Source organism: Candoia aspera, chromosome 11 (assembly GCF_035149785.1).
Source record: "Candoia aspera isolate rCanAsp1 chromosome 11, rCanAsp1.hap2, whole genome shotgun sequence".
In the NCBI taxonomy this organism is placed as follows: domain Eukaryota; kingdom Metazoa; phylum Chordata; class Lepidosauria; order Squamata; family Boidae; genus Candoia; species Candoia aspera.
Genome location: NC_086163.1, coordinates 24,711,792 through 24,736,039, shown reverse-complemented (window position 1 = coordinate 24,736,039; position 24,248 = coordinate 24,711,792). Strand labels below are relative to the sequence as shown.

At 54.2% G+C, this 24,248-nt stretch overlaps 1 protein-coding gene across 3 annotated transcripts; it reads right to left on the bottom strand.

Annotated features, from left to right (window-relative positions):
• Positions 1-866: 866 nt before the first annotated feature.
• On the bottom strand, positions 867-22,331 carry SPG7 (SPG7 matrix AAA peptidase subunit, paraplegin). Of its 3 annotated transcripts, none has more exons than XM_063313116.1 (17): positions 22,161-22,331; positions 21,928-22,006; positions 20,414-20,548; positions 15,491-15,732; positions 13,786-13,925; positions 12,340-12,442; positions 11,105-11,230; positions 10,672-10,834; positions 9,695-9,868; positions 7,404-7,528; positions 6,083-6,185; positions 4,177-4,287; positions 3,196-3,311; positions 2,955-3,111; positions 2,604-2,767; positions 2,249-2,326; positions 867-1,103 (listed from the first exon to the last, which is right to left on the bottom strand). In XM_063313116.1, exons 1-17 carry the CDS (start codon positions 22,314-22,316, stop codon positions 888-890), a joined length of 2,388 nt encoding a protein of 795 aa, XP_063169186.1. In that variant the 5' UTR covers positions 22,317-22,331; the 3' UTR covers positions 867-887. The 3 variants fall into 3 exon arrangements, with proteins under 3 accessions (XP_063169186.1, XP_063169187.1, XP_063169188.1); XM_063313117.1 differs by having other exon boundaries at positions 868-1,103; positions 20,414-20,545; XM_063313118.1 differs by lacking the exons at positions 21,928-22,006; positions 22,161-22,331 and adding an exon at positions 21,493-21,553 and having other exon boundaries at positions 869-1,103; positions 20,414-20,545.
• Between the last annotated feature and the right edge of the window lie 1,917 nt (positions 22,332-24,248).

Genomic DNA, 24,248 nt, shown 5'->3' with positions numbered 1-24,248 from the left:
TTCTCCACTGGAGCAAATTGTGGTGCAGCTTCCTCAGCAGACACCAGGTGGCAGACACGGATCATAGGAGGGAGCTCGGCCTTGCAGAACGAGACGCATAGCCGCTTTTCTCAATTCTGCAACGCAACGGCCTGTTTTGAAACTCTACAAAATCCCTCTCCATGCCCAGGTAGCTCAGGATGCGCTGCACGAGTACAAGCCAGAGTACCCGTCCTGTCCAAGTGCATGGGAAGGTGCTTCAGAGAGGAACCCAGGCGTTACTAGGGAAAGGTGGCCAGGAAGAACCCACGAGAAGGGCTGTTCAGGGCCACTCACAGTAGGTGAGATGGAAGCAGGACGATGCTGCACGTGGCACACGCTGCTTCGGACAGAGGTGAACAAGTGCCCTCCCCGGGAACTATCATCTCCTAAAGCTGATTCAAATTAACTGCAGGGAGACCCACCAGCCAAAGCTGTGCCTGCCCTCCTCCTCCTCCTCTCTGTGAGCAGCGCCCAGAACTGTGGATAAAGTTCGAGTCCCTCCAGTTTCTACATCCTGGCACCATGCACAGAGAGACTGGAGGAAAGCCCGTGCGTCCAACATACAGGGTTGGCTCAGGCTGCTGGGCACCCTAATCCTTGCTGGTGGGTGAATGAAGGGTTCTGGTGAGGACCGCTAAGCAGGAGACCCAGGCAGAGAACTGTGTTTGTTCCACGAAGGGCGGGTCGCTCAGAGCAGCTCTGAGCCAAAATCAAAGGGGCCTCAGAAATGGTGCTTCTGGCCCCATTCGCTGCGTGGCCACCTCACAGCCCATCTCCAAACCAGGCTGGACAGACGGCACAGAGGCCAGGCTCCCCTTGGTGCCTCTCGGTGTGCAGAGGAAGCCCGAATCCGGCCTGAGCTGGCTTCAGACGGAGCTCAGGTGGGGCTCCCGCTCCTCCTCCTTGCAGGGGGGCAGCTGTGGGGGCGGGGGCTCTTCGTCTCCGACGTCCTGCTTGTCCCTCTCGGCGTCAATCCAGCTCTGGGGGGAGATCATTTTCTTGGGCCCGTGGGGGGGAGGGCCAAGAAGGGCCTCAATGTCATCGTAGTTGACAACTTCTTTCTCCAGGAGGGCGTCTGCCAGCTGGAGAGGAAGAAGTTGGCAGGCGGTGAATGTGCCTAACTAGAAGCTTCCACATTTGCCGCAGGAGTCTGAAACTGGAACGGGGATGCGATGCCCTGCAGTTGCCTTCAGGTGTCTGAACCAAGGGCCCCTGGTAACAGGGAGCAACTGGCCCCTGCAAGCACTCTGAAAATGCAGAGCTTTGGGGAAAGGTTTTAGCCCCTTCACCCCCTTGGAATCTCCCAATGCCGGACGCAGTCTCAGGTGACCCGCAAAACGTTTTGCGCCAAGGTGATCTGGCTCCAGAACATCCTCCCCCCCCCTGAAAGAGGCTGACCCAAGCAGTGCAGGCGAGGTTGCCCAATGCCATAGACTACTCTGTCAGTGGGAAAACTGAAAGGTGGTAAACCTGCCACTTTTTTTTTGTTTTTGAAAACGAAGCATATCTGGAACATCACAAATTGCCTTTACTTTTGCCTGATCTACACCCAGATATTCCAGAATCAAATCTCAGATCGGCCTGCTCTGGAAGAAAAACAGGATGTTCCGGAGACATACTGCATCACACCAGCGTGAAATGTTTTGCACACCCTTGGCAATCTCTTAGCTTCTGGCCCTCCCCAGGTAAGTGATAGCAGACAGGGAACAGTTGGCAAGATGTGGAAAGAATTCATCCTCTGACATGCCGCTCTTTCCCTACGACAGATTCCGCTAGTCCAGAAAAGATAAAGGGGTGAGAATGTACGCCATGCACAAATACAATGTTGTACAACTAGGTATAAGCAGGAGGCAGAAGCTTCCAGCTTCTCAAGAGACCAGCTGGTCCACTGAAAGCACAGAAAGCCTCTCTCTGTTTCTTTGGCCTTCCAAAGCCTGGATATACTCCCCAACTGCTTGGCCCCAAGGGCACAAAAGGGGACACCTGTCGCAAACGTGTAGCCTTTAGCGTGCTGCAGCAGGGTCTGACCTCTTTGTTAGTTTCAAGCAGGGCTGTTACCATTCTTTTAATGCCACACTTGCTCTGAGATTCACTTTCGCCTCACAGGAGAAGCTGGAAGGGAGCAACTTGTTCACGGTTAGGTGCTGAGCCCCACCTGCTGATCCTCTGACAGCCTTTCACCCTCCCCATGCCACCCCAGCCCTCCCAAAATGCATCAGGGCCTTACCATCCTCAGTTTGTCCCGGTTATCCATCAGCAGCTTCTCTGTGTGCCTATAAGCTTGGGCTATCAGCATCTTCGCTTCCTAGAGAAGATACAAAAAGGTCACTGTGGAATGAATTGGAACAGTAAGGCTGGCTAAACCCACCGACCACAACTCATGCCCTTCCCATGAAAGCTCCCAGCCAGGAGAAGAGGCGGCTTAGAATTAAGAGTCCTGGCCCTGACTGCCCGTCAGGTAGGATCCTGCCGCTCACTTCCTGCCCAGTAAGCTGCAAATGTCTAGCTTCAGGAGCCCTGCGACTAGAAACGAGCCAGTGCCCCATCCCCTCTGCAGCTTTGCCTCCAAGGTGAAAGCTTACGTGGTCCATCATTTGCTGGAGCCCTTGGCTGAAGGGGCGCCGTCCAATCCCCAGGCCACTTTCAGTCTCCGGGAATGACAGATGGCCGATACTGGGCATCATTCCATATTGTTTCACCATCGAATAGGCTATCCTGGTGACCTTCCTGAGGTCATCTTGGGCCCCTGGAGCAAGGGAAGGAGGATAAAACAAAGGCAATACCAGATAAGTTTTAAAGCGCTGCCAAAAGGCTTTTGTACTTCATCAGAAGGGAGGCATCTTACGAGGACGTGGCACCCGGCTGCCCCATGGGAGGCCAAGGCAAACCAGCAGGTTCCTGCCCCTCTTCCGTGCAAGGCAGACTGTCCTCACCTGTCGTCACTTTGTTAAAGGTGATGGCTTCCGCGACTCTGCCCCCCAGGGCCATGCATATCCGCTCAAAGAGCTGGTCCTTGGTCAGGAGGTACTGGTCCTTTGGCAGGATCTGGGCAAAGCCCAGCGCAGCATTTGTGCGGGGAGCTATGGACACCTGTGGCAGGAAACGAGGAGGAGCAGCCGTGAGCTGACCTGCCGCGCTCTGCAAATCTAACTTCAGGGCAGGGAGCTGGCCTACCTTTATCACTGCTTCGGTGTGCTCCAGCAGCCAGCCCACCAGGGCATGGCCTGATTCATGGAAGGCCACCACCCTCCGCTCCTCCTGCGAAAGGATCTTGCTTCTTTTGGCAGCTCCTACAAAGGGGTGGGGGAGAGAGCCCTCTGTTTCCCAGGCTGTGTTTCTAGCATCAGAAGGAGGGAGACCCTCTGCCCCTTCCTTCAAGCTCTCAAAAAAGCTCTTGCAGGCCTTGAGTCATGAGGAGGCCAAGGAAGCAGGGAACCACACTTGCTCGGAGGGAGGGTCACAAATGGATCGTTGGCCATCAACGCAAGTCCACAATCTCACGCCTGAGACTTACAGACCCGTTCCTAGTTTTAACTGCCATTAAACTTTGCCTCACAGAAAGATATCCTTGCAGCAAAGCAACATCCATGAGTAAAAGCAATGCCTGTGGCCAGAACCATACAAGGTTCTTTTCCAGAAGAACTGGCGGGTCAGGTGAGAGTGTTTCCCACCAGAAGACCTCTACTAGCATTGCTCTGCAACTTGTCTCCTACAAATCCCAGCACGCGTGGTTACTCTAGGCCAGCAGCTCTGGAGATTCCCCCAGCTGAGAAAAGGCTGAACTAGGGTCTGCTTCCATCAGAAGATCCTTGCTGCACAAAAATGCAAACAAACCACCCCCCAACCTTTCCCCGCGGTCTGGACGCTTACACCCATCCAACTGCGTCCAGAGAGCTCCAGTCAAGGCCAAGGCATGCCCTGCACGTTCTTCTCCAAGCGCAGTGTGATCGGAGATGACGGCCACGTGGAACAGCCCTGCGGTCCACGCCAGGTCCTACATTAACTGGAACCGAGACCCGACGCGCTTTGCTCGGCCAATGGCCTCTCAGGTGGCTTGCTTGGGTGAAACCAGCTCTTCTGGCAGAGCGCTCCCCACCAGCCTGGGCTGAAGAACACTAGCGTTCCCGCCACGCACACGCCAGAAAAAACCCTCACCTGCAATTACTCTCTCCACAGCGCACTCAAAATTGAGCGTGTCGATGGATTTATAACCCTCTCTCGCAGCATGGAGAGCAGCCTCATTACAGATGTTGGCAATATCAGCGCCTGCAGAGAGAACACAACGCCGGCTTGGCTTTCAGGGAGTCAGCTGGCCGGAAGACAGCAGGGCACTCTTAGGCCGAGACAGGAACCTCAGGGGGGCAGCCCACATCGTCTGGCATAGCACAGTGTAAGAAGAGATGTGGAGGGCTAGCAGCAACCCCAACGAGGTGGGCACAGCCTTGGCTCCACTCCTCACGTGCCAGCCCAACCTGGAAGGAAGAGCCAGGCAGCCAGTCCCCCTCCTGAGCAGGAGGTAGCCCGCTTCTCCCAGCCCTCCAAATGGTTTCAGCCAGTGTTTCCCTGGCTGCTGCTTTCCTTACCTGCAAAAATAGTGGCTGTGCAGTCTGCCCTTGCCGGATCTGGTGGATCTACTCACTGCTCCATTGAGCTTCACCTCTCGTATCTAACATGCAAAAACCTTCAACCTGGACTGTGTTTTATCCATCCCATTTTTAATCTTTCTTCTGCCAGCTTCCCCCCTGCCCCCATGAAATTTGGTCCTGTCCAGGTTTTGGAGGGTCATCCTGCTGATGGGCAGACACTCCGGGAGTTAGCTCCCAGCACCTTTATAGAATTTCTTTCCAATATTTTATGATGCCGGAAAGAATAAAAATGATTGTTAAGAACACTTGTGCCTCATTTACAAGGATGCATCTTTGGGAATATGGTTGGTTTTCATTCCTTACAGCCCACTTTTCCTCCAGGAACACAAGGCCACGCGCATGCCTTCCTTGGAGGCTGAGAATGGTGACCAGTCCAAAAACACTGAGGGGCTTCACAGGTGGGAATTTGTATCTGGGTCTCCCCCATCCTGGTCCAACATTCTACCCTCTACGGCTGATGGATTCCACAGGGTCTTTACACTGCAGCTCACACAACATCTGCCCTTTTATCCCCCTCCACCCTTGGAAGATATTTATTGTCTTCCCCACTTCAACAGTCTTTTTATCTGGTTTTCTTTCTCTATTTAATCCTCATTCATTACTAGCATCTAGGAATTCTTTTCTAAAAGCTCTTCCATCAGCTGTGGCATTTTGCTTGGTTTAAAAAACTTAGAAAATAAAGAGTTCAGCAAAAGAAAAGAAAACCAAGCATGCTGGAGTGGGAATTCGGAAGTGGGCTGGAAAAGGGTTTCTGCAAATGAGAAACAGGCTTTCCGGGGAGGGAGCAGACAGCCTGGGCTGCTGATTGTGCTGTTTAAGCAGGATTCAAACTACAAGCCGGGCTTGGCTGCCCTGATGGAGGTGCTTCACCAGGGCAGCAAGGAGTTAATCAGGCCCCGCCACAGGGTGCTCCCAGGGGAACCTGGCTTGGCAAACCTGGCTTGGCACGGCCCTGGGGCTCCTCTGATGGTGGCTGCAGAGTTTGCTGGGGAAGAGGAGGAACATCTGTTCCGAGTTGGGGTGTGTGGGCGGAGTGGGCAGAGGCAAGGGTGGGGGCTGGGCAGGAGAGGGAACGCACGAAGGGGATGCTGCTCTCCCTGCACAAACAGGAAACTGGGATCAAGAGTCCAGTTTGAAGTTTGAAGTAGAAGGGCTCTGGAAGCAGGCAGGTCTCCTTTCTGCCCCTCTTCATTCAACCCTGGCTAAATGCTGTTGTGACTGTGAAATCTCCTTCTTCCCCATTCACTGCACTGATCTCTGAAAGCCAAATTGCCAGCAGGAGAGCCGGAGTCTGCGCTCCCATTCCGCAGAAACTGGAGCCACGCATACGTGCAAGCCCCACCGATGGGGCTCTGGCCCCCTCTTGGCTCAGGGGGCTGGGCCTGGGGAAGCCGGACCGCACCACTGACACGTACCGCTGAAGCCCGGGGTGAGCTCGGCCAACCGCCGGGAGTAGCAGCTGCTGGGCTGGGACAGCTTCAGACCCTTCAGGTGGTGCTCGAAGATCTCCTTCCTCTCCTAGAAAGAGCAGAGCAGGTGCTCTGGGACCAGCGGCAGCAGCTGCTGCTGAAGGCACGCATGGGACAGGCCGGCCAGCAGGCAGGCAGGCAGGCAGGGCGCTCCCAGAAGGGGTGGGACTCTCAGGAATTGGGCAAAGGAGGGCAGACCCTCAGCCACCCCCAAAGGCCCTCCTACAGGCTGTGCAGCAGCTTGGCCGGGGCTGGCTGACCTCAAGAGCCAGGGCTCAAGCGTCCAGAGCGCCCGTCTGGCTACTCGGACTGAACCAGACGGCCCTCGCTCTCCACAGCAGGATGCCAGCAGAAGGAACAGGCACTGAGCCAAGGGTGCCTGGCCCTGGCCGGGACTTCTCCAGGCACAGCCACCAAGCCCCGTTCTCCCTGGCTGGGACAGTCCAGCCGCGACTTCGTTCAACAGCGGGGCAAAGCGAAGAGGCTGCTGCGATGGCTGGCCCCTCTTTTCTCATCATTCCGCTTTCTGAGAATTTGCTTCACCCCCAAATACTTTCGCCATCACACCACTTGCACCAGGACGGGGAATCCAGACTCGCACATGCTTCCCATTCCTCAACGCATGAATGAAGGGAAGGAAATGGGGGTGGGCAGATCAGGCTGGCCCAGTGCCAGAATGTGACTCATCTGGCTGGTTACAATAGCCCTGATCAGAGCAGCCGGCCCAGCCGCCAGGATTTCCTGATCCTTCTTCCTTCAGGGCAGTTGTGTGGCTCGCGCTCCCAGTGCCAGACCAGATCAGGCATTTGAGGAATTTTATGCCAAAACAGGGAGCGACCAGAGCAGGGCAGCTTGGCCAGAAAAGGAAAGAGGAAAGGCTGCTGTCCTCGAAACAGAGGCGTCTGTCTCTGCCCAGCAGAGGCCACTGCACAGAGCGAGAAGCCCAGCTGGGGTCCTCTCTCCGTGGGGGTTCCCCTTCTCTCTGAGGTCAGTGCTCACCCTCTGGAGAGCAGAGAAGGCTCCAGCTCTTTTGCGGACCCATCTTCCTCGGCCACAAGGACATGGCAGCAAACTCCATGCTTTAGCTGGATTTAAACCAACATCTGGACCACGCAGATCCAGACTGAATGACAGTAACAAAAGTAGGGCACTCAAGGCGAGTCGAAGAGCCCAGGTTCAAGAGCCCAGACGTGCACTCCTGCACCTACCTACCAGCCTTCCCCCGGCTGCCCTCTTAGATGGCGGAGACCAACTCCTGTTATAATACCTGCAGAGTGGGCAGATCGATAAAAATGTGGCGATCCAGCCTCCCGGGTCTCATGAGAGCATTATCCAGGATATCAGCTCGGTTGGTGGATGCCAACACAATGACGTGGTCCGTGGTCCCCATACCTGCAGAAGGGAAAATTGGAACCAGAGAAACAACTCGGATGGGCAAGAGAGGCCAGAGAGGCCCTTCTCTGTGCAATGGGACAATCCAGAGTGGTATGCTGGGCCACCGCTAAGAGGAGGGAAGCTAAGGGGGGAGGTGTTCATAAACCTTTGTGGGGGGAAAAGCCCGAGTCACACAATTATACATTTCCCAGGCTCTGGGCTGTTTCTTAAAACCACCTGTTGCCCTCTTTGACTGAAAACATAATTCAGACATGGGGTACGATCGGGAAAACATTATCCAGTCTTTGCAGACAGCTCCAACTGACCCCTTCTGGACCCCACATTACCATACTTAGACCACAATTTCCCCAGCCACTTAGCACTGGCTGGCATTTCAAGCCATACTGTTTGCCAGAAGCCTGCCGCTTTTCAATGGAAGGTCCAGCTCATCCCGATCCATGCAAAACAGCCCTGCAAACTCTTTCCACATCTTGAAACACACATGGTGACAGAGCAATGTTGGTACTGCTGGCAGAAGGATCCTGTCTTTACGGTCACTTTGCTCAGCACCAGCCCAGCCAAGGATTTCTCCTTGTGAGACGTCTCTAGACAAGTCTCAAGACACTGGAGAGGCACGTTCTATGCCGGAGAAGCTACCATCCAGTTCCTCACTCCACTTTGCAGCGTAGTAAGCAAGGATAAGGAAGGGGAGCAGCTGGGAGGCCCTTGGGTTGGCTCAGTAACTTTATTCAAGCTGTCGATTCACACAGCACTGCTGTCTTCCAGGGGCCACGAACCCACTGATGTCAGCCTGTGGAACTTAATTCTGCAGGCCAGGCCTTTACAGTTCCAAGACCTGACACCAATCCTCAATCAACCGTTTTCAGCTTCTGCTTGGAAATGTAAGTCACCAGCATACACAATGCCTCCAACGTAACTTCTTCCTTCCAGGCACCCTATCATTTTGTTCTCTTCCAGATATGCACCAGACTGTCAATGCCTGGAACTGGATGCAGTACTCTAAGTGGGTCTGGCCAATGCAGAACAGGGTGGAATGATTTTTTTTTTTAATCATGACACTGCAACTCAGTCGATGAAGAGCTGTTCAACCAGCTTTATAATCATCTAATGGTCCAGCCCACGTTTTGCCACCTTCTCTGTTAGGAAAGGTGAATGCCAAATTTAATTGAGGAGACAGCAATGTAAGAGGGCTACCTGCTTGCATGCATTTGTCTGGAAACAGGGGCTTCCTGGCCATCACAAGGTTTGCTCTTATAAAAGACACTAACAATATTTCAAAGCAAGGTTCAAATCTAAGGCAGAAGAACCTACAGGGGCTTGAGGAACAGAGACCAGCTAAACACACTCCGAGAAGGGAATTAGAAAGTTGACTCAGCATTCACACGCCAACATCTGAACTTGACTCATTCTCAACCAGTCTAAGCAGAAATCCTTCTAAAAGTAGGGAAATTCATTTGCTTAAGCCCTATGAATCAGGTTCTACAGCTGCGTCGATCAGATGGCCAAGCAGACCGTGGCTGGTGCTGCCACCTCTAAAGCGTATCAGACCGGACTTTTGCTCAATCCAAGCAATGCTGCTTCTAGGCAGGCCTCCCCCATTGTTGGCCACTAGCTGGAGGGAAGGCCGGCCACCTCCCCAGCACTACTATGTGCCTCCCTTCCCTGAAGGGACAGCCTTTAAAAAGGATCCCCAGACAGCGTGGAGGGCGGGCCTTCTTCCTGCCTGAGCAAGGGAACTATCTGGTTGAAGCTCCAGAGGAAGAGAATCAGCGCAGAGGAACTCCCAGAATTGCTCTGCTTCCCTGGGAGAGACACGAACTCCCCGCCTTGGACTGCACGTTCCACTGTCATCTCGGTGGCCAGCAGTGTCAAATTAGCCTGTGCTGATGCTTGTCCTCCCTTCTTGCCAACAGAGAGCAGCCCGTCAAAGGAGAAGGAGCAGAGAAAAACACCCAACCTGGCAATTAAGGGAAGCCCAGACTTCCAGACCTAAGGAAACAGGCAGCAGCTTAGGAAAACGACCCAAAAATTGAGCAGGGAGGGAAGAGGCGTACTTGAGGTTAAAGGCCATCCTCAGGAGAGGGGACGAGCTGTCCTTCTTGGGGGGGGGGAGAGAAAAGACCCTGGACTTCAAAACCAAACTCTTTGCCATGAAAAACTGACCGTCCATTTCTACCAGCAGCTGGTTCAGAGTTTGCTCCTCTTCCGTGTTGGAGAAGCCAGACATGTTTGTCGAACGCCTCTTCCCCACTGCGTCTATTTCGTCTATGTAGACAATGCACGGAGCACGTGCCCGGGCTTCCTTGAAGAGACTCCGCACCCGGGCAGCACCCAGACCTACGGAGAGGCAAAGCGGGAGTCGTTCTCAGTTCTGACCGAGGGCTTTTCTAAGTCGCGTCAAAGCAAGGGAAATTTGGCCCTCAAGAGCTTCTCCTCCAGCTGGTGAGGGACCTTGACCACTCTCAGCCCAAGAAAGCCATAGGCTGCTGTGTCCATTTCTAGCAGGGTTGGTTTTCTGCCAGTGCCCGAAGCGAGCAAAGGAGCACCAAGGAAGCAACTGGAACCCAGGAAGCTTGTCCAGCAAAAGTCCCAATGCTGGGGTCTGGGAAGCCTCTTGAGAGAGGTATTCTCTACAGAGCCACCCAACCCACCAGAAAGAACTTGGGGCTTCAGCGCAAGCTTTCTAAGGTCAGAGATGGTGGAGTATAAATAAGTGGGAGGCGGGTAGGAAGGGGCAGCAGCAAGTCAGGAGCAACCCACACAGGTCTTTATGGGAAAGCTTTATGGGTTCCTAACAGCTAAGTGCTCTTTCCCTGCAGAATGAAATACCTGAAAAACCACTTTCAGGAGAGACTCTGAAGTGACTCACTGAATATTTCTTCCAGCCCTCAGGCCTTTGGATCAGCCAAGGGGAGGATGCTCCAATGAAGACACTCTCCCCAGAGGTACTCAAGCCTTGCCACTCGCCACACTGCCCCACCCCAAGGAGATGCCTGGAAACTGGCTCAAGCCCCTTTCTGGTGGGCCAGGAGCCTTGAGCCAATTTCTGCGCTGCATCAAGAGCCAGAGACCTTTGGAAAGTGTCTCCTCCCACTGGATGGCTCCGAGACACCGCCCAATAACCGAGGAGGAGGACTCACCACCAATCACTTCCACAAATTCGGAGCCAGCCATCGCCAGGAAGGGGACTTGTGCCTCCGTAGCTACTGCTTTTGCCAACAAGGTCTTGCCACAGCCGGGCGGCCCGAGCAAGAGGGCACCTCTGGGCACTTTGGCACCCAGCTGGAGGTAGCGCTCCGGACTCTAGAATCAAAAGGAAGGGATGGAGCAGACAACACTAGAGGAACACTTCTCAAAGGTCCTCTTTGCAGCAAGAGGCTAAAAATATTTTGCAGCCTCTCCTACAGACTCTTTCATCTGAAAGCATCTTGGGATGAGTGTTTCTGAGCTCTTGGAAACCAGAGGAAAAAGTCCTGCCACCTTCCTAAATGAGACAAAAACTTGTTTGCCATTTCCCCCAGTGATTCCCCGTCCTTGGCTTTTCTACTTGCCGAGGGAAGTTATGGTTTTTACCTTCAGATAATCCACAAATTCCTTGACTTCCGTCTTGGCTTCATGCAGGCCTGCAACGTCCTTGAAACTGATACCTTTCCCAGATTTGCCATCCACAATTGTGAAGCGAGCCCTTTTCAGCTGGTTCTGCCACGGAGGGGGAGAAGCAAGTAAGCTCTAACACCCCAATTTGTTGTGGCGCTTGGTGGGAAGGAACGTTCAGATACTGACTGCAAGAAGTAGGTGGCCCCAGCGCAGCCCTTGTGTCAGTCTCCCCAGGACAAATCCTTGCTTCTCACTCTGGCTCTACTTCCCGCTTTCCATCTCAAGGGCTGGGGTGGTGTTGACTCAGCTGCTGCCTCGACTGAGGTCTGATCGGCTGCGAGCAAGCGGTGGGGAACCCTCTAACCACTGCAACTATCCTTCAGCCACACACATGCCCAGCAATCCAACATGGAGATGCCCCTCTGCACTTTGGAAGGGCCCCTGAACACAAGGATGCTTTAAACCAAAACGTGCAGCTCCCAGACTCCAGACGTGCTGCCTCCCCAAAGGATTCTAGGACTGGGGCAGAGGAACAGCTCCAAAAACAACCGGCATTACATTTGAGCCTCCTCTGAGCCAGTGACAGACAAAATAACAATTCACCTCAACAGCCACAACACAGCACACGACACACACAACTCTGCTGATCTTTCTACTCTGCTCCCAGATGGGCTCTGACAAAATGTGCAGGACATGCAGCCCCCGAGAGGAAGGGGAGCCAGTCTGGTGGGCTTCTGTAGCCACGAAGTCAGAGGAGAGGCTGGAAAAAGCTTCTTCACTCTGGCCCCTGCCCACCCCAAGGCGGTCTCCAGGCTTTAGGGGAGATCTTCCATGTCCCTGGATGGGCTGACTGAGGTGGCACAGTCCCAAAATCCTTGAAGGGGCACCCAGTTGGGGAAGGCCTGATTCTGAGTGCTTCCCCCAGAGAAGCGTATGCCTGGCTGAATTTCTTAATTAACCATGCACTCTGCCGCCACGCCCCAGGCAGAGGCCTGCAGACTTGCTCCAGCTAGTCTCCGAGCGGCCCTGACGGCCCCTGGAGCTCCGCCTTCCCACCTGAGAGGGGAACGGGCCCCCCTTTTGGCACACGCCCTGCACAGGCAGCCAAATGGCAGACAGGCGGGGCTGGGGAAGAGGAGCCCCGGACTGCCCAGTCCGACGACCCCCGGCCTGGAGGATGTCAACCCACCCCAAACGGCGAGGCTACTTACGAAGGCACTGAAGGCGCCTTCCCTTCCAGATGTGCCGGCCAGCCGAAATATGTACCACAGAATGCCAACGCTCACCACAGTCATTCCCAGGGTGTAGAGGGCACTGCCAAGACAGGGGCACATGAGGGTCAGGCCTCAGCAGCTAGATACAGGCCTGAGTTTGGGGAGCCAGATGTACAGGGGTTTGGAACAGTTTAAAGAAACTGGCTTTCTTAAAAAACAAACGAAACAGGGTGTGCTTTTTTTGGTCACCATAAATGCTCTGGGTGCACGTTTGCTTTCAGCCTCCAGGAGAGGAAAGGCAGGCCTCATGCAACTTCGGCTTGGTGGGTAAAACTCAGAGGAGAACCTAAGCCAGTTCAGTGCAACAAAGTGATGCTGCGTGTCTGAGTCACTCCGCAGGAGCCTCTGGTGCCCTGGCTGAGGGGCAGAGCTTTCTGCCAGGGCAGGAACACCCGGCCACTCCGGGCAGCAGGCCTCACAGTCAGCAAGGGAGGTGCCATCTGGTGGAGACTGCCCACTGGTCAGAAGGAGAACATGGAGAAAGGGTGTAGGAGGGGCAGATTACCAGAAAACTCCTTCAGAGCCTCCTCCTTCAGACCTTGGCTGTTGGGGCGGCCCAACCTAACCCATGCCACCGCAGCCCACTTCTGCCTCCCAGAAACTTTCACTGCTTCCTCTGAAAGCAACGCAGAGCCTTGGAATTTAGCCTTAGAGAACCCCCTCAGCCCTGAAGGACAAAATCCTTTCCTTCAGACTCCAAAAGTCCCTTCTGGCCAGCGTTATCACATGCAGAGGTATGCAGCAGCAGCCTAGGCCTTTTCAGAGAGGTTACCTACTCCCCACCCCACCCCCTTAGATTGGCCTTTCCCTCACAGCAGAAACCTTTCACCTCTGCCGAGCTGGGCTTCTGCAGAACAAAATCTGCACGCTTGATGAGACGGCCTGCCTTACGCTGACATTTGGGCCTTTCCTAAATCACAGAAAATACTGCCAGGGAGGCTTATTCGTGCCTCGATGCATTGTCTCCACTGAGCTCACCACTTTGTGGTCGTTAAGTCCGCTAAACCACCGGTGCGCTGGGAAGCCTGGCCATTGGACATTTCCACAAGAAACCCCTTTGCCTGGAGGCCCAAGGCCGGGGCTCCGGCTACCCACATCTGCAGCCTCCTGTGGAAGGCAGGTTCTCCAGTGTGAAGCTGGGCGGCTAAGCTGCGGGCCAGACAGTCCAGGCCAGTTGACGGCCAGAACCTGCCCCAGGCCCTCATCCTCAGGATGGGCCATCAGTGCCAGCTGCCCAGTGCAGCATCCCCACTCAGCCCCTTCTGGTTCTTGTGCACCCCGAGATCAAAATGCCAACAAACAAGTGTGAGGAAGGGAGAAAGGGGGGCAATGGAGGCGGCCGCAGCGGTGGTGGCTCAAGCCCTCCTCCTAAATGCTTCCTACTTCCCAAAGAAGCTGCTGCGCCTGTAGGAGACAGGGATCCGGTCGTTCAAGTCGATGTTCAGCTCCTCCTCGGCCGCTCGCAGCTTCTCCTCGAACTTGTCGATGTTGGCCACCTTCATTACGTAGGTCAGGTTCAACTTCTGCAAGACACAAAGAAAAGCAGCGTTCCTGTGGGGAGCCTTGGAAAGGATGGCCCGCGGCGGGGAAAGGGAGGGGCGGCCGTGCCCGTGGAGCGGCCAGGGAGCAACGATCCCACAGAGGAGGAAAACAGCCGCACAGGCGAGGACGGCCTCTCAAGCCGCACGACCACCCGGCCCGCCAACTTCCTGGCCTGCTCCAAGTCTAGGCCAAGTCTGTGCTATCCTAGGATTCAGAGGGACAAGCTGAAACCCTCAGTCGGCAGGACTGTTTTTAAAGCGGGGGGGTGGGGGGGGTGTCCCTTCCAAATGGTGATCAGATGCAGTCAGGGTTCAGGGAGGCAAAACCAATTGGCTGAAATAGAACGCCGTGAGTTATCTCAGTATTGTGCATTTCCCACACGCAGCCCCAGTTTGGGGCTACTGACCTCAGTGGACTAAAGGCAACGGAGGGACGTTACTCTGATGTAGGATACAGGGCAAAGAAAGGTGCATGCGTGGAGGCGGGGCAGTGATGGGGAATACTTAAATGCACATTTTGCCTCCAAACCTCTCAGAATCACAAATCCACTCCTCTTGAGATTAATGGAAAGCAGGGAAAGTGCCTTGTTGATGGCATGCCACAGCTGAAGGTTAGGGATACAGGGGAACCCTCCCCTACCATCCTGCCTGTGCCCTTGACAGGATGGGAAGGCCCTTCCCTTCTCCACGAGATGGGTAAAAAAGCAGAAGAGCATCTTTCTTTATGGTTGCAGCTAAACATCCCTTGGGAATTATCTTGCAGAAGGCTGTTTGCTCCCTCCTTTTTTAAGCATCTGGCCTCAGGTAAAAACTATTTCACTAAGTCGACTGATGATCTGCCATCTACTTAAATTTCAATACATTATACTATTTTTATTGTATTATTTGCAAAGAGTTATTATGGAGGGGAGGTGGAAGCTATAAGTCAGGGTTTTTCAAGCTAAAATTCGCAGAGATGGAGAGGCAAAGCTCTAATGATAGAAAATTGGCTGCATTTGGGAGAACTCTTTTTTCCTTGCCCTTCGTCTCTCATGGACCCTCACCAAGTTTGAAAACATCTGCTATAAGTGAACAGGAAAATGGAAAAGTGGGATACAAATGATTCTTTTAAAAAAAAAAACCCAAGGGCTAAAGCAATCCAAGACAACTACAAGCAATCTTTTGCTTATTCAAATATTAATACACGATATTCTTGGTATTGGAGTTTTCCTACTGGGTTAACTCCTGGACTCAAAATTATCTAGACCAGTTCATATTTAAGTGCAAATATTTTATCTTAAGCGTTTGGTCAAATGGCTTTAGCTACGCTCTATCTAGGTAGCCCTTCCAGTGACCAAGTAACAGATATTCAGCCCCCGACTTCCTTCTTCCCACACGTCACTTAATGAGATTATTGAGAAAAACACGAATGCTTCACAAAATGGGGAGGGGGGGAGAGGAGGAAGTAGCTACAACTGAGGAATTTTGGCTACTGACTTAAAAGCTCAGGGGCCACAGTGGTATTTTCCAACGCTCTGAGGACTAGCCTTGCAGAAATGGACACTCACGGGCCACCCAAAGACTATTGCTCCTGGGTGCAAGTAGATTTCCACGATTTCGCTCTCCGGCACCACCTGCACGCTCTGGACCTCCCCTTTGGCCAGCAGCTCATTCACAAAGTCATTCCAGGAGATGCTGGTCGCGCTGGTGGTCAGCAGGTTCAGCACGCTCATGACGACGGCAATGAGCAAGAGAACCCTCAGGCGCTCGCGATACATCTGGTCCTCCCTCTCCCGGCGTCTCTTTTCCTCTGGAGAGGGGAAACATAAGAGCACATCAAGATGAACGTTGCAACGGGCTGATTATGCCTCAGGCCACAGTCTGCCTCCCCAGCCTGCTTTTTGTTCCATGTTTCAGCCTCCCTTGGAAAACAAAGCTGGGCTAGAAAACCAGCATCTGGTTTGCAGAAGAGGATTGTGTTTCAGCCCTCGTGGCCGGGACTGAATGAAGAGAGGCCGGGAGGAGGGCTGGCCAGCTGGGTGGCAGGCCAAGGCTCGGGAGCAGATGATGTCATGGAGCCACCTAGCTGGAATTTCAATCCTAGTCCTCAGCAGGCGAGGGGGCTTCGTATTGGCCAGCAAATATTTATTTATTTGTATTTATTTATTATTCAAATTTAATTACCGCCCATCTCCCCCAAAAGAGGGACCCTGGGCAGTTATTTTAGCCAGCAAATACTTAGCCAGACAAAGTAGACAAAAGGAAAAGACGAGGCAGCGTGTTTTATCTCAGAAACTGCTCGGAAGATGCATCAGGATAGAAGAGCTTGGCTGCCTCCTGCGACTCACGGGGGCCAAAGAGCAAGCCACCCTCTCCGAGGGGAAGGCTGCAGACAATCCAGCTTTGCACCAATTCCTGCACCCCTCCCTGGAATCACAGAGAAGGAACCTTCCGCCTGCAGCACTGCTCTGTCTGGTGAACCTGGCTACTACGGTTTCTAAACCAGGCTTAGCACTACAGGTGAAGCTGCTGAGAATGGCACGATTTTGGCAGTTTAAAAACCTAATAAATGCATAAATAAACCGGCCATGCAGGCTTCTTAACCACCTCTGCTTAAAACTGGGCTTAGCATTACCATCGCCTCAACCCATTCACACAGGTACTGGGCTTGGAACCAGACTGGAACCCCCGTGCATTACGGGAGGAAGCGGCTTCATAGCAACGGTGTCAGCCTCCTTCCACGCCCTGGACAGCGGGATCCTTCTCTTCAGCACGTCAAGCCTTTTTCCTGGGCCAAATTTAAGAATCAGCCTGCCACTTGGAGGCCCACATCTGCACGGGTTCAGGGCCAACTAGCAAACCCAGACATTTTTCTTTTTCAAACAGCTTAGAATTAGAAGGCGAAACACTCTCCTTCCAAGAGAAAAGGCCGTGGTGCTTTTCATGCGCAGCCCCCAATTCAGACTCCCCAGTGGACTGCTGCACTCTGGTCAGGGAATCTCTCTACATTAGATTTACAAACAAATCTGCTGACAAAGGCATTTATCAGCAAGCACAACCCATTAAACTGGGCACCCAACAAGAGTGATGTGGCAGAGGGGCAGCCCTATCTGCCGTCCTGACAATACGCAGAGGCCTGGGCCGCACTTCACAACTTGTTCCGTCCCCAGTTTCCATAAAAAAAAGAGAGCAAGAGAGAGAGAATGGAAAGCAGAGCTTCGCCAGGAATGAAGGGCAGCTGCAGCAGCGGATCTCAAGCTAGCCCCACCGGGTCTGCCTTTTGCTTGCCACGCAACGGGGTGTCTTCCGTAGTCAGGAAGGCCCGGCTGCCTGAGCCAATTCTCCCCCTGCCCCCCCACAAGACAGCCAGGGGACAGAAAGCTGAGCTAGCAAAGACACACTCCGGCCATCCAGAAGCTTCACCAGGCAGAAAGTGACATGGCCGAGCAGGGAACCCCTCGGGTCTCTCTCTCGTTACGAAGGCAGTCCCTGACTCCAGAAGGCACAGGTCTCCTCTGAGGCAGGAAGGTGACAGGCCATCCCTTGAAAGGCTTGTCATCGTTGGAGGCTGCTGTCAAGGATCAGCCGGGTTTCTGGCCAAAAGTACCCTGGAGCAGCAGCCATGCTCCCTGGCTGCTTCCAGGAACCCCCAAGACAAAACGCCCCTGACGCTGCCTGACCAGAGATTCTGTGGGACTGGATGGCTTGAGCCATTTTAAACCACAAGCAGACCTGCAAAGCCCCTTCATCCTACGCTGCGTCTCAGACAGCCGGCATCTCCTCTAAGGCGGCCTCAGGAGGCTCAGGAGACAAGGTGGTCCGCTGCTGATGGGGGCCTTTGGACAACCGCCCTCGAGGCCTGGCGGGGGGTCAGAGCTCGATGCTTTCCACCAGTAAAACCATCTGGCCCAATCCGAGGAATCTCCCCCTCCCACCGCCAGAGCAGACATTGTCTGTACGTTCTTTGCTTGGAGTAGCCCCCCACCCGGTCACTTGGGTCTCTCTCAGAAGCCAGCCAGGACCAGGGTTTGCTGGGGGAAACGCAGAGAAGCCAACTGGCCAGAGAAGCCCTCGGCTGGGTTCACGTGCGATTCCGGTTTCTACCACAGCTCTCTGCTTGGGTTTCCGCAGCACGGGGACCAGCCCCTGCGGTCTCTAAAGCCCGGCTTAAGATTCAGCTTGCTGTAGTCGTTCAGTGAGCCAGTCTGGTGTTGTGGTTGAGGCTGGAAACTGGAGGCCCCAAGTTCTAGTCCCGCCTTGGGCACAAAGCCAGCTGGGTGACCTTGGGCCAGTCACTCTCTCTTGGCCCTAGGGAGCAGGCAATGGCAAACCACTCCTGAGAACACGGCCACGAAAACTGAAGGGACTCGTTCAGGCAGTCGTTGGGCTTCGAACAGTGATTTGAAGGCACTGCCCCCCCACAACTTTACTCAACACAAACCAGGCTCACGTGTGAAGTTTAGAAGCTTGACTCTGTCAGTAAAATTGCAGGAGAGAGAGACACCACCTTTGCTCTGCTCTACTTCTGGTCTCGCGCTACCTCTGTTGCAGGTGGTTACGCACAGCCTCTGGCACCGAGTTTCACCAGCCAGAAACAGCCAAGTTGCCTCCCAATACCCTAGACAATCCGTAACTAAGTTGTCTTCTGGCCGGGAGACCCCCTCTCAGCAGCGGCTGAGGGCACAGTGTAGTTTTAGGACGCCTCAGCAGGGAAATCATCTATTAGGTCCCCACCCATTCGAAAGCCTGCAAGGGTTGCAGCGACAGGCCCCAGAGCGCCTTTTAAATAATTCCTGCCCAGAGGACCTTTCTCCCCAAGACCCAGAGGAGGATTCCACCTCCCCTCACAAGGAGGCAGGGCGCAGTTGGCATAAGCCAGCGAGGCCAGGGGATTACTCTCTGAAGATACTCCACGGGGTCCCTCAGACCCCCTGAAGCCCCAGGTCCCGCAAGGAGCCCTTGCAGCTACATTCGATTTTAAACTGGGACCGCAGGGGAAGAGAGCTGCTTCTCCCATTACTGGCAAATGCAGAGAAGTTATGGTAAGAACATTTCCGACTAACCACCAGTTGCTGGTTTCATTTGAAACCATCTGTTTTTCCCAGCGGATGTACAAACTGACTTAATGGATTGGAGAGACCCAGATTCGCCTTCTGCTCTTGAGGGGCGCTTCTGGCCCAGCCAATCTCAGGCATGCGGTTTCCAGTCTGTAAAACCCAAATAGCAGCAACTGCCTCCTGGGGGCTGCATTAGAGGAACTCATGAAAAAGGATTGAGGGTTTTACATGGATCGCATTGTCCACACATGACAAAGAGCGGCCAAAAAGCTAGCTTTTACCGGGGGAACTGTGAGCCACCCTCCGCTCCCTGGTACTTTCTCAAGGGGCCAGAAGAATACTCCTTGTGTCCAAGAGACAAGCACGGGGTCTCAGTATGAGCTAGGGTGCCCACAATGGGTGGCAAATCTTTTCCCCACCTCTTAGAAAAGCAAACCTGCCCCCCCTCACCGAGCTCACTACTGTTATGGGCACCTCCTTGCCTATTAAGGAGAGGTATTCAAATGGACCCCAAACAAAATGGCAGAACAGACCTCAACACTTCGGGCCGTGGGGGGGGCAGGGGGGGGCGGGCCTGTGCCACCTTATCAGGGACCGAGCTTCTAGTATGAGCCTTTGCCTATGTGCATAAGATATTCTGAGATAAAGGATGTGAGCACCTATGCCTGATCTGTCTCAAGATGTACGTATGTATGTATGAATCTTTAAAACAAAATAATCTAATAAGACCCTGGATAAATGCACAGGTAGCTCTTTACCACAGACACATTTAGCAAGGCTATCCTTTCCCTCTAATCAGTTTTAGGGTTGATTTATTAAAAAACTAAAAACATTAAGATGCCTATATTCCCAGCTCCAGTGGACTATCCAGCTCCCTTTCCCCTACCCCCAGCACAGCTTCCTTATTGCAGCATGGCTCAGCAGTCATTTGTGACACAGCCCTTGCAGGGTGACCAAAATTAAACACACACGGGCAAGAAGGCACAACCAGCTGTGAAGTCCCTTATAAAAATTAAGCTGGGGGCATAAAACAGCCATGAGCACAAAATTCTTTTTTTAATCCGAAAATATGGTATCAATTTAATTTTAATATGTTAATACTTGAAACACAAACACATACAGGTTTGTTCATCTAGGAGAACTCAGCAAAGCAAAACAAGAAAACAGGAATGCTCCTGGGCATACGCCGCAGATGAGACCCACTCGTTCAGAGAACATTAATTCAAGCCTTTCTTTTAAGAGGCAGAAAGATCTGAACAGGACGGGAGGCTGAACGGTTTGGCAGAAAAGAGAAGATGAACACGCTGCACCCAACAGAAAATCCCTTACGAAGTTTCCCCAGGGGCATCTTTGCTCCCATCCCTCCTTTGCCCAGCCTGTAAAGTCATTCCTGTTGGGGCTTCACAGCAAAATGCTGAATGAATCTGAACTTACCCTCATCTTCCTTTGGGGATTTCCCTTTGGGCTTTCCACCGCTTCGGTCATTGCGATGAGAGCCAGAAGTAGAAAAATAGCAGCAGGTGCCACCAGAAATCAAACCCGCAGTCAAGGCAAGGCATCTCTTATCTGCTGATAACAAAGAAGAGCCACGAGCCCAGAGTCGCTGGCTTTCATTCCAAAACAAGCAGAGCTCTTGTCATTTCAACCGTAAGAAATGTCTGGCTTAGCCATTAGCACCCCAGAGCGGAGACAGGATCTGTGGCCTCCATCTGCTCTGCTAGGAAACCAGCTCCATCAGACGGTTCTTCCGCCCATCCCCTGGTGGGAACTGTTCCACACCGACATGGATGCGGCAGAAATGGGAAGGCAAGCCCACCACCAACCCGCCGCTTCAGGAGAAACTCCACTGAGCTCCCCCTTCCCCAGAACGGTTTCAAAGCATCCGCTACACGGGCTGCTTCTTCAAGGACTGTTTGGACATTATATGACATTAAGGAGGGCGCAAGGGGGGGGGGGAAGAGCTCCTTTGCTCTAACGCCCTAACTGGGCCAGGATGCTAATTGTTTTGTGCCAGATCCAAACCTAGAGAGGAGCTCAGGCATTTTAAACTCTTTTATTAAACGGAAGGGTCTCTGAGCAACCGAGTTTAGGCATATTGTGAATTGTATTGCTGCAGCTGATTTTTTTAAATTACTGTTTTCACTGTAGATTAGCATTTTATGTTGCATGCTGTGTACAGTCCTCGTATCGTAGGGGGAGGAGTGATCTGAGAACATTTAAGTGACTGCGATACATGAGAGCTCATAACTGATGCCTGGGTTTCCCCCCTCTTCCGTCCTCATTCTTTATTCTTGTTTTACTCCAGAGTTTAACCCTGCAGGCAGGGATAGAACTGATGTCCCACAAGTTGCAGAAGAGGCTCCACCGAGCCCCCAGGGCAGCTGTGGGGGTGCTCAGAGGGCCCCTGGCCAGCACTCCAGCCTCTTGAGCAGGTCGAAGCAAGAGGAAAGAGAGAGTCGTCGCGGGATGGCAGCAAACAGTGACTAAGGGGGAATTTACATCTCGGAAATTACCGAGGGTGAGCCTGCATCTTGCAGACCTGCTCCGCCTGGAAACCATTCAGCGTCAAAAGAAAATCCCTTCCCTCTCCTCCGCTTAGCGGGTCTGGCTATCTCGGGGCAAAATCCGCAGCAGCCGTTCCTCCGCTCCTGAGGTAGATCCTTACTGATTTTCCCATTTCATGCGTCTATTTGGCCGCCCGTCTCACCTACAGGACTCCGGGCGGCTGGCAATTCAAACGGAGGGAAAACGGAGTAAAAACCGCCCACCAATCCCCGGAAGCGTCGCTCGGTGCTTCTGGGGCGAGACCCCCGAGGGAAGGGGCTTCCTCGCCCGGCCGGGAATCGGCCCCCCCGCGCACTCAGAGCTGCTCTGCGGGCTCCGAGGCGGGCCTAGGCGGCCGCGGGGCCACACAAAGCAGCGGCCCGGGGGCGACGCGTCCTACTCACCGAGGAGCCGCCACAGCTGGCCGGGCGCCCGCGCAGGCCGGGCCGCGGGCCCTCCCGAGGGCGCTCGGGGCAGGAAGGGCTGAAAGGCACAGCGCGGGGGGGGGGTCAGGGAAGAAGCCCGCGCGCCCCCTCCGCGCCCCTCGGCCAAGGCACCAGCCGGCGCAGCACCGCCCTCCCCGGTGCGACGCCGCCCGACCCGGGCTCCGAGAGCCGGCCCTGTCCGCCCGCGTTACCTGGAGGTCATCGCCTCGGCTGCGCTCCGCAGGGGCCCGGGGCCAGCGGCGGGTCAGAGCCCCCCGAGCGCCGCCCGGCGGGGGAGCCCCGGGCTGCAGGGCGCCGCGGCCCCCGCGCCGGAGCAGCAGCAGCAGCAGCGAGGCTGCGCCCGTCATCCCCGGGCAGGCAGGCCGCGCGGGAAGAAGGCGGCGGCGGCGGCGGCGGCCATCTAGGAAGCGGGCAGCCCACTCTCAAGATGGCCGCCGCCCTGCCGGGAGACCCCGTGCCGCCACCTGGCGGGGGGAGCGAGAGGGAGGCCGGCCTGCCTCCCTCCCTGCCCGGGGGTCGCCCAGCCCTTAGGGGCGGGGCTTGAACCGCAGCCCCACCTTCTCCCCTCCCCTCCCCTCCCCTCCCCTCCCGGGGAAAGGGCCTGGCTGGCTGGGAACGTGGGGCTCGTAGTGCGGCAGCCCCGCGCCCGTCCGCAGCAGAGCGCGAGAGCAGCCGGCGGCGGACTGGGGTCCGGCGGCAGCGCCGCCCGCCCGTGCCCCGTCGTCCTGCGGCCTCTGCCCGTGGGGCCGGGTGAGCGGCGTGCCGGAGGGCCGGCGCGTCCAGCAGAGAAGGCGGAGCGGCCGCGGGGGGAGCCGCGGGGGCTGCGCTGGGCGTTTTCACCTCGCTTGTCTTTTCTTTTCCGAGTGAAGCTGCCGGATACCCGGGAACCCAGAGGAGCCCTCGCTGGGGTGCTGGGCGGCGGAGCGGCCGCGGCGCGGACGGAGCAGCGAGCGGAGCGGGGAGAGCAAAGCGCACGCCGGGCGGCGCAGGCCGAGCCGCGGGCCGCCAGATGCGGCGCCCCGGCCCTTCTGCGGTCGGGGAGGGACCAGGGCCCGGGCGCCGGGGGAAAGCGGCCGGGCGCTCCGCGCCGTTCCGGCGAAACAGGCACGTTTCGGTTGTGTTATCTGGGCCTGCCCCTGCCACCTTGGGGTTGCGTAACTGGAAGCGTCACAGCAGGAAGCCTGAAAACAACTCGCTGGTTGAAGGGAAATTGGGACACACAAAGAATAGCGTGTCACAGAAAGCGGGGTAAAATAGCGGGGTGGGCGACTTCGGCACGGCGAGAAACAACGTATTTATTCTGGCTCCAGAAGTGGGTGTGGGCATACCGGGGTTATTAAAAGGATGCTCGCTTCACCCGGAGACTCTCTGAATGTGCACACACCTCTAATTCCTGCGGGCTCCCTTCGTAAAAAGGCACGGGGAGTCAAGTTGCTGAAGTCAATTTACTCAGCTGGAAAAGCAGGAGATTGAGCAACAGAGAGAGAAATGATTTGGTACGGCTTGGCTAGAAAATAAAGTTAGTTTAGGCAGAAACAATGCTAAAGCTGTAAAGTTTTGTTTGAAGGCCAGATTTGTGTGCTGGAGAGGCTTTTTCAATTTCACTGACAGAAATACAACCACTCTACCCTAAATAAATGGCTCCACTCTCTGGAGACCATCTAGCAGCAACTTCCAAACAACAACAGACTTGCAAAACTCTTCCCTATGCTGTTAGTATCTCAGCAATCAGTTTTTGTGACAGACACACCCAGGATGTTAACTGGTTTCCTTTAGGCCACGTGCAAGTAAACTTTCTGATCAAACAGCCTGCTGAATAACTTTTGTGCCTGTTTAGATAACTGGTTTTTAACTGACAAACAGCTTGATGTACACACACAAAATTCAACTAGACAGTTTTGTTGACAGGTGCCTGGGAAAATGTATTGGAAGGAAGTAATTGAAAGAGAGAGAGAGCCAGAATATGGTGGACTATTCTGAAGGGTGATGTGTCCCCTCCAAAAGAAAACCTACACAGTATTTCACATGAATGTCCTCATGCTGTATCTATCTATGTTCTTTATAGGCAGTCCTTTTCAATTGCTTTTATTTTCAAGTAACTAGGGTTAAGATTGTAGCTACATTTGAATTTCCAATTTGTGATTATAAAATTGTGTAAAAAACACTTTTGTTACCACAAGGGTCCAACAAAAAAGCATGGGGGTACTTGTTTCCCCAGACTCATGCTGGCATGTTATCTATGGAAGTTAAAGGGCAGCAAGAAAACTCTTTTGAAAGTG

Coding starts and splice junctions, on each gene's coding strand:
- SPG7 (XM_063313116.1), bottom strand. CDS start 22,316: ATGACGGGCGCAGCCTCGCTGCTGCTGCTGCTGCTCCGGCGCGGGGGC. Junction 11,231..12,339: donor AAGGCGCCTTCAGTGCCTTC/GTAAGTAGCCTC, acceptor CCTCCGTGGCAG/AACCAGCTGAAAAGGGCTCG. Junction 3,312..4,176: donor TGTGGAGAGAGTAATTGCAG/GTGAGGGTTTTT, acceptor ACCCCTTTGTAG/GAGCTGCCAAAAGAAGCAAG.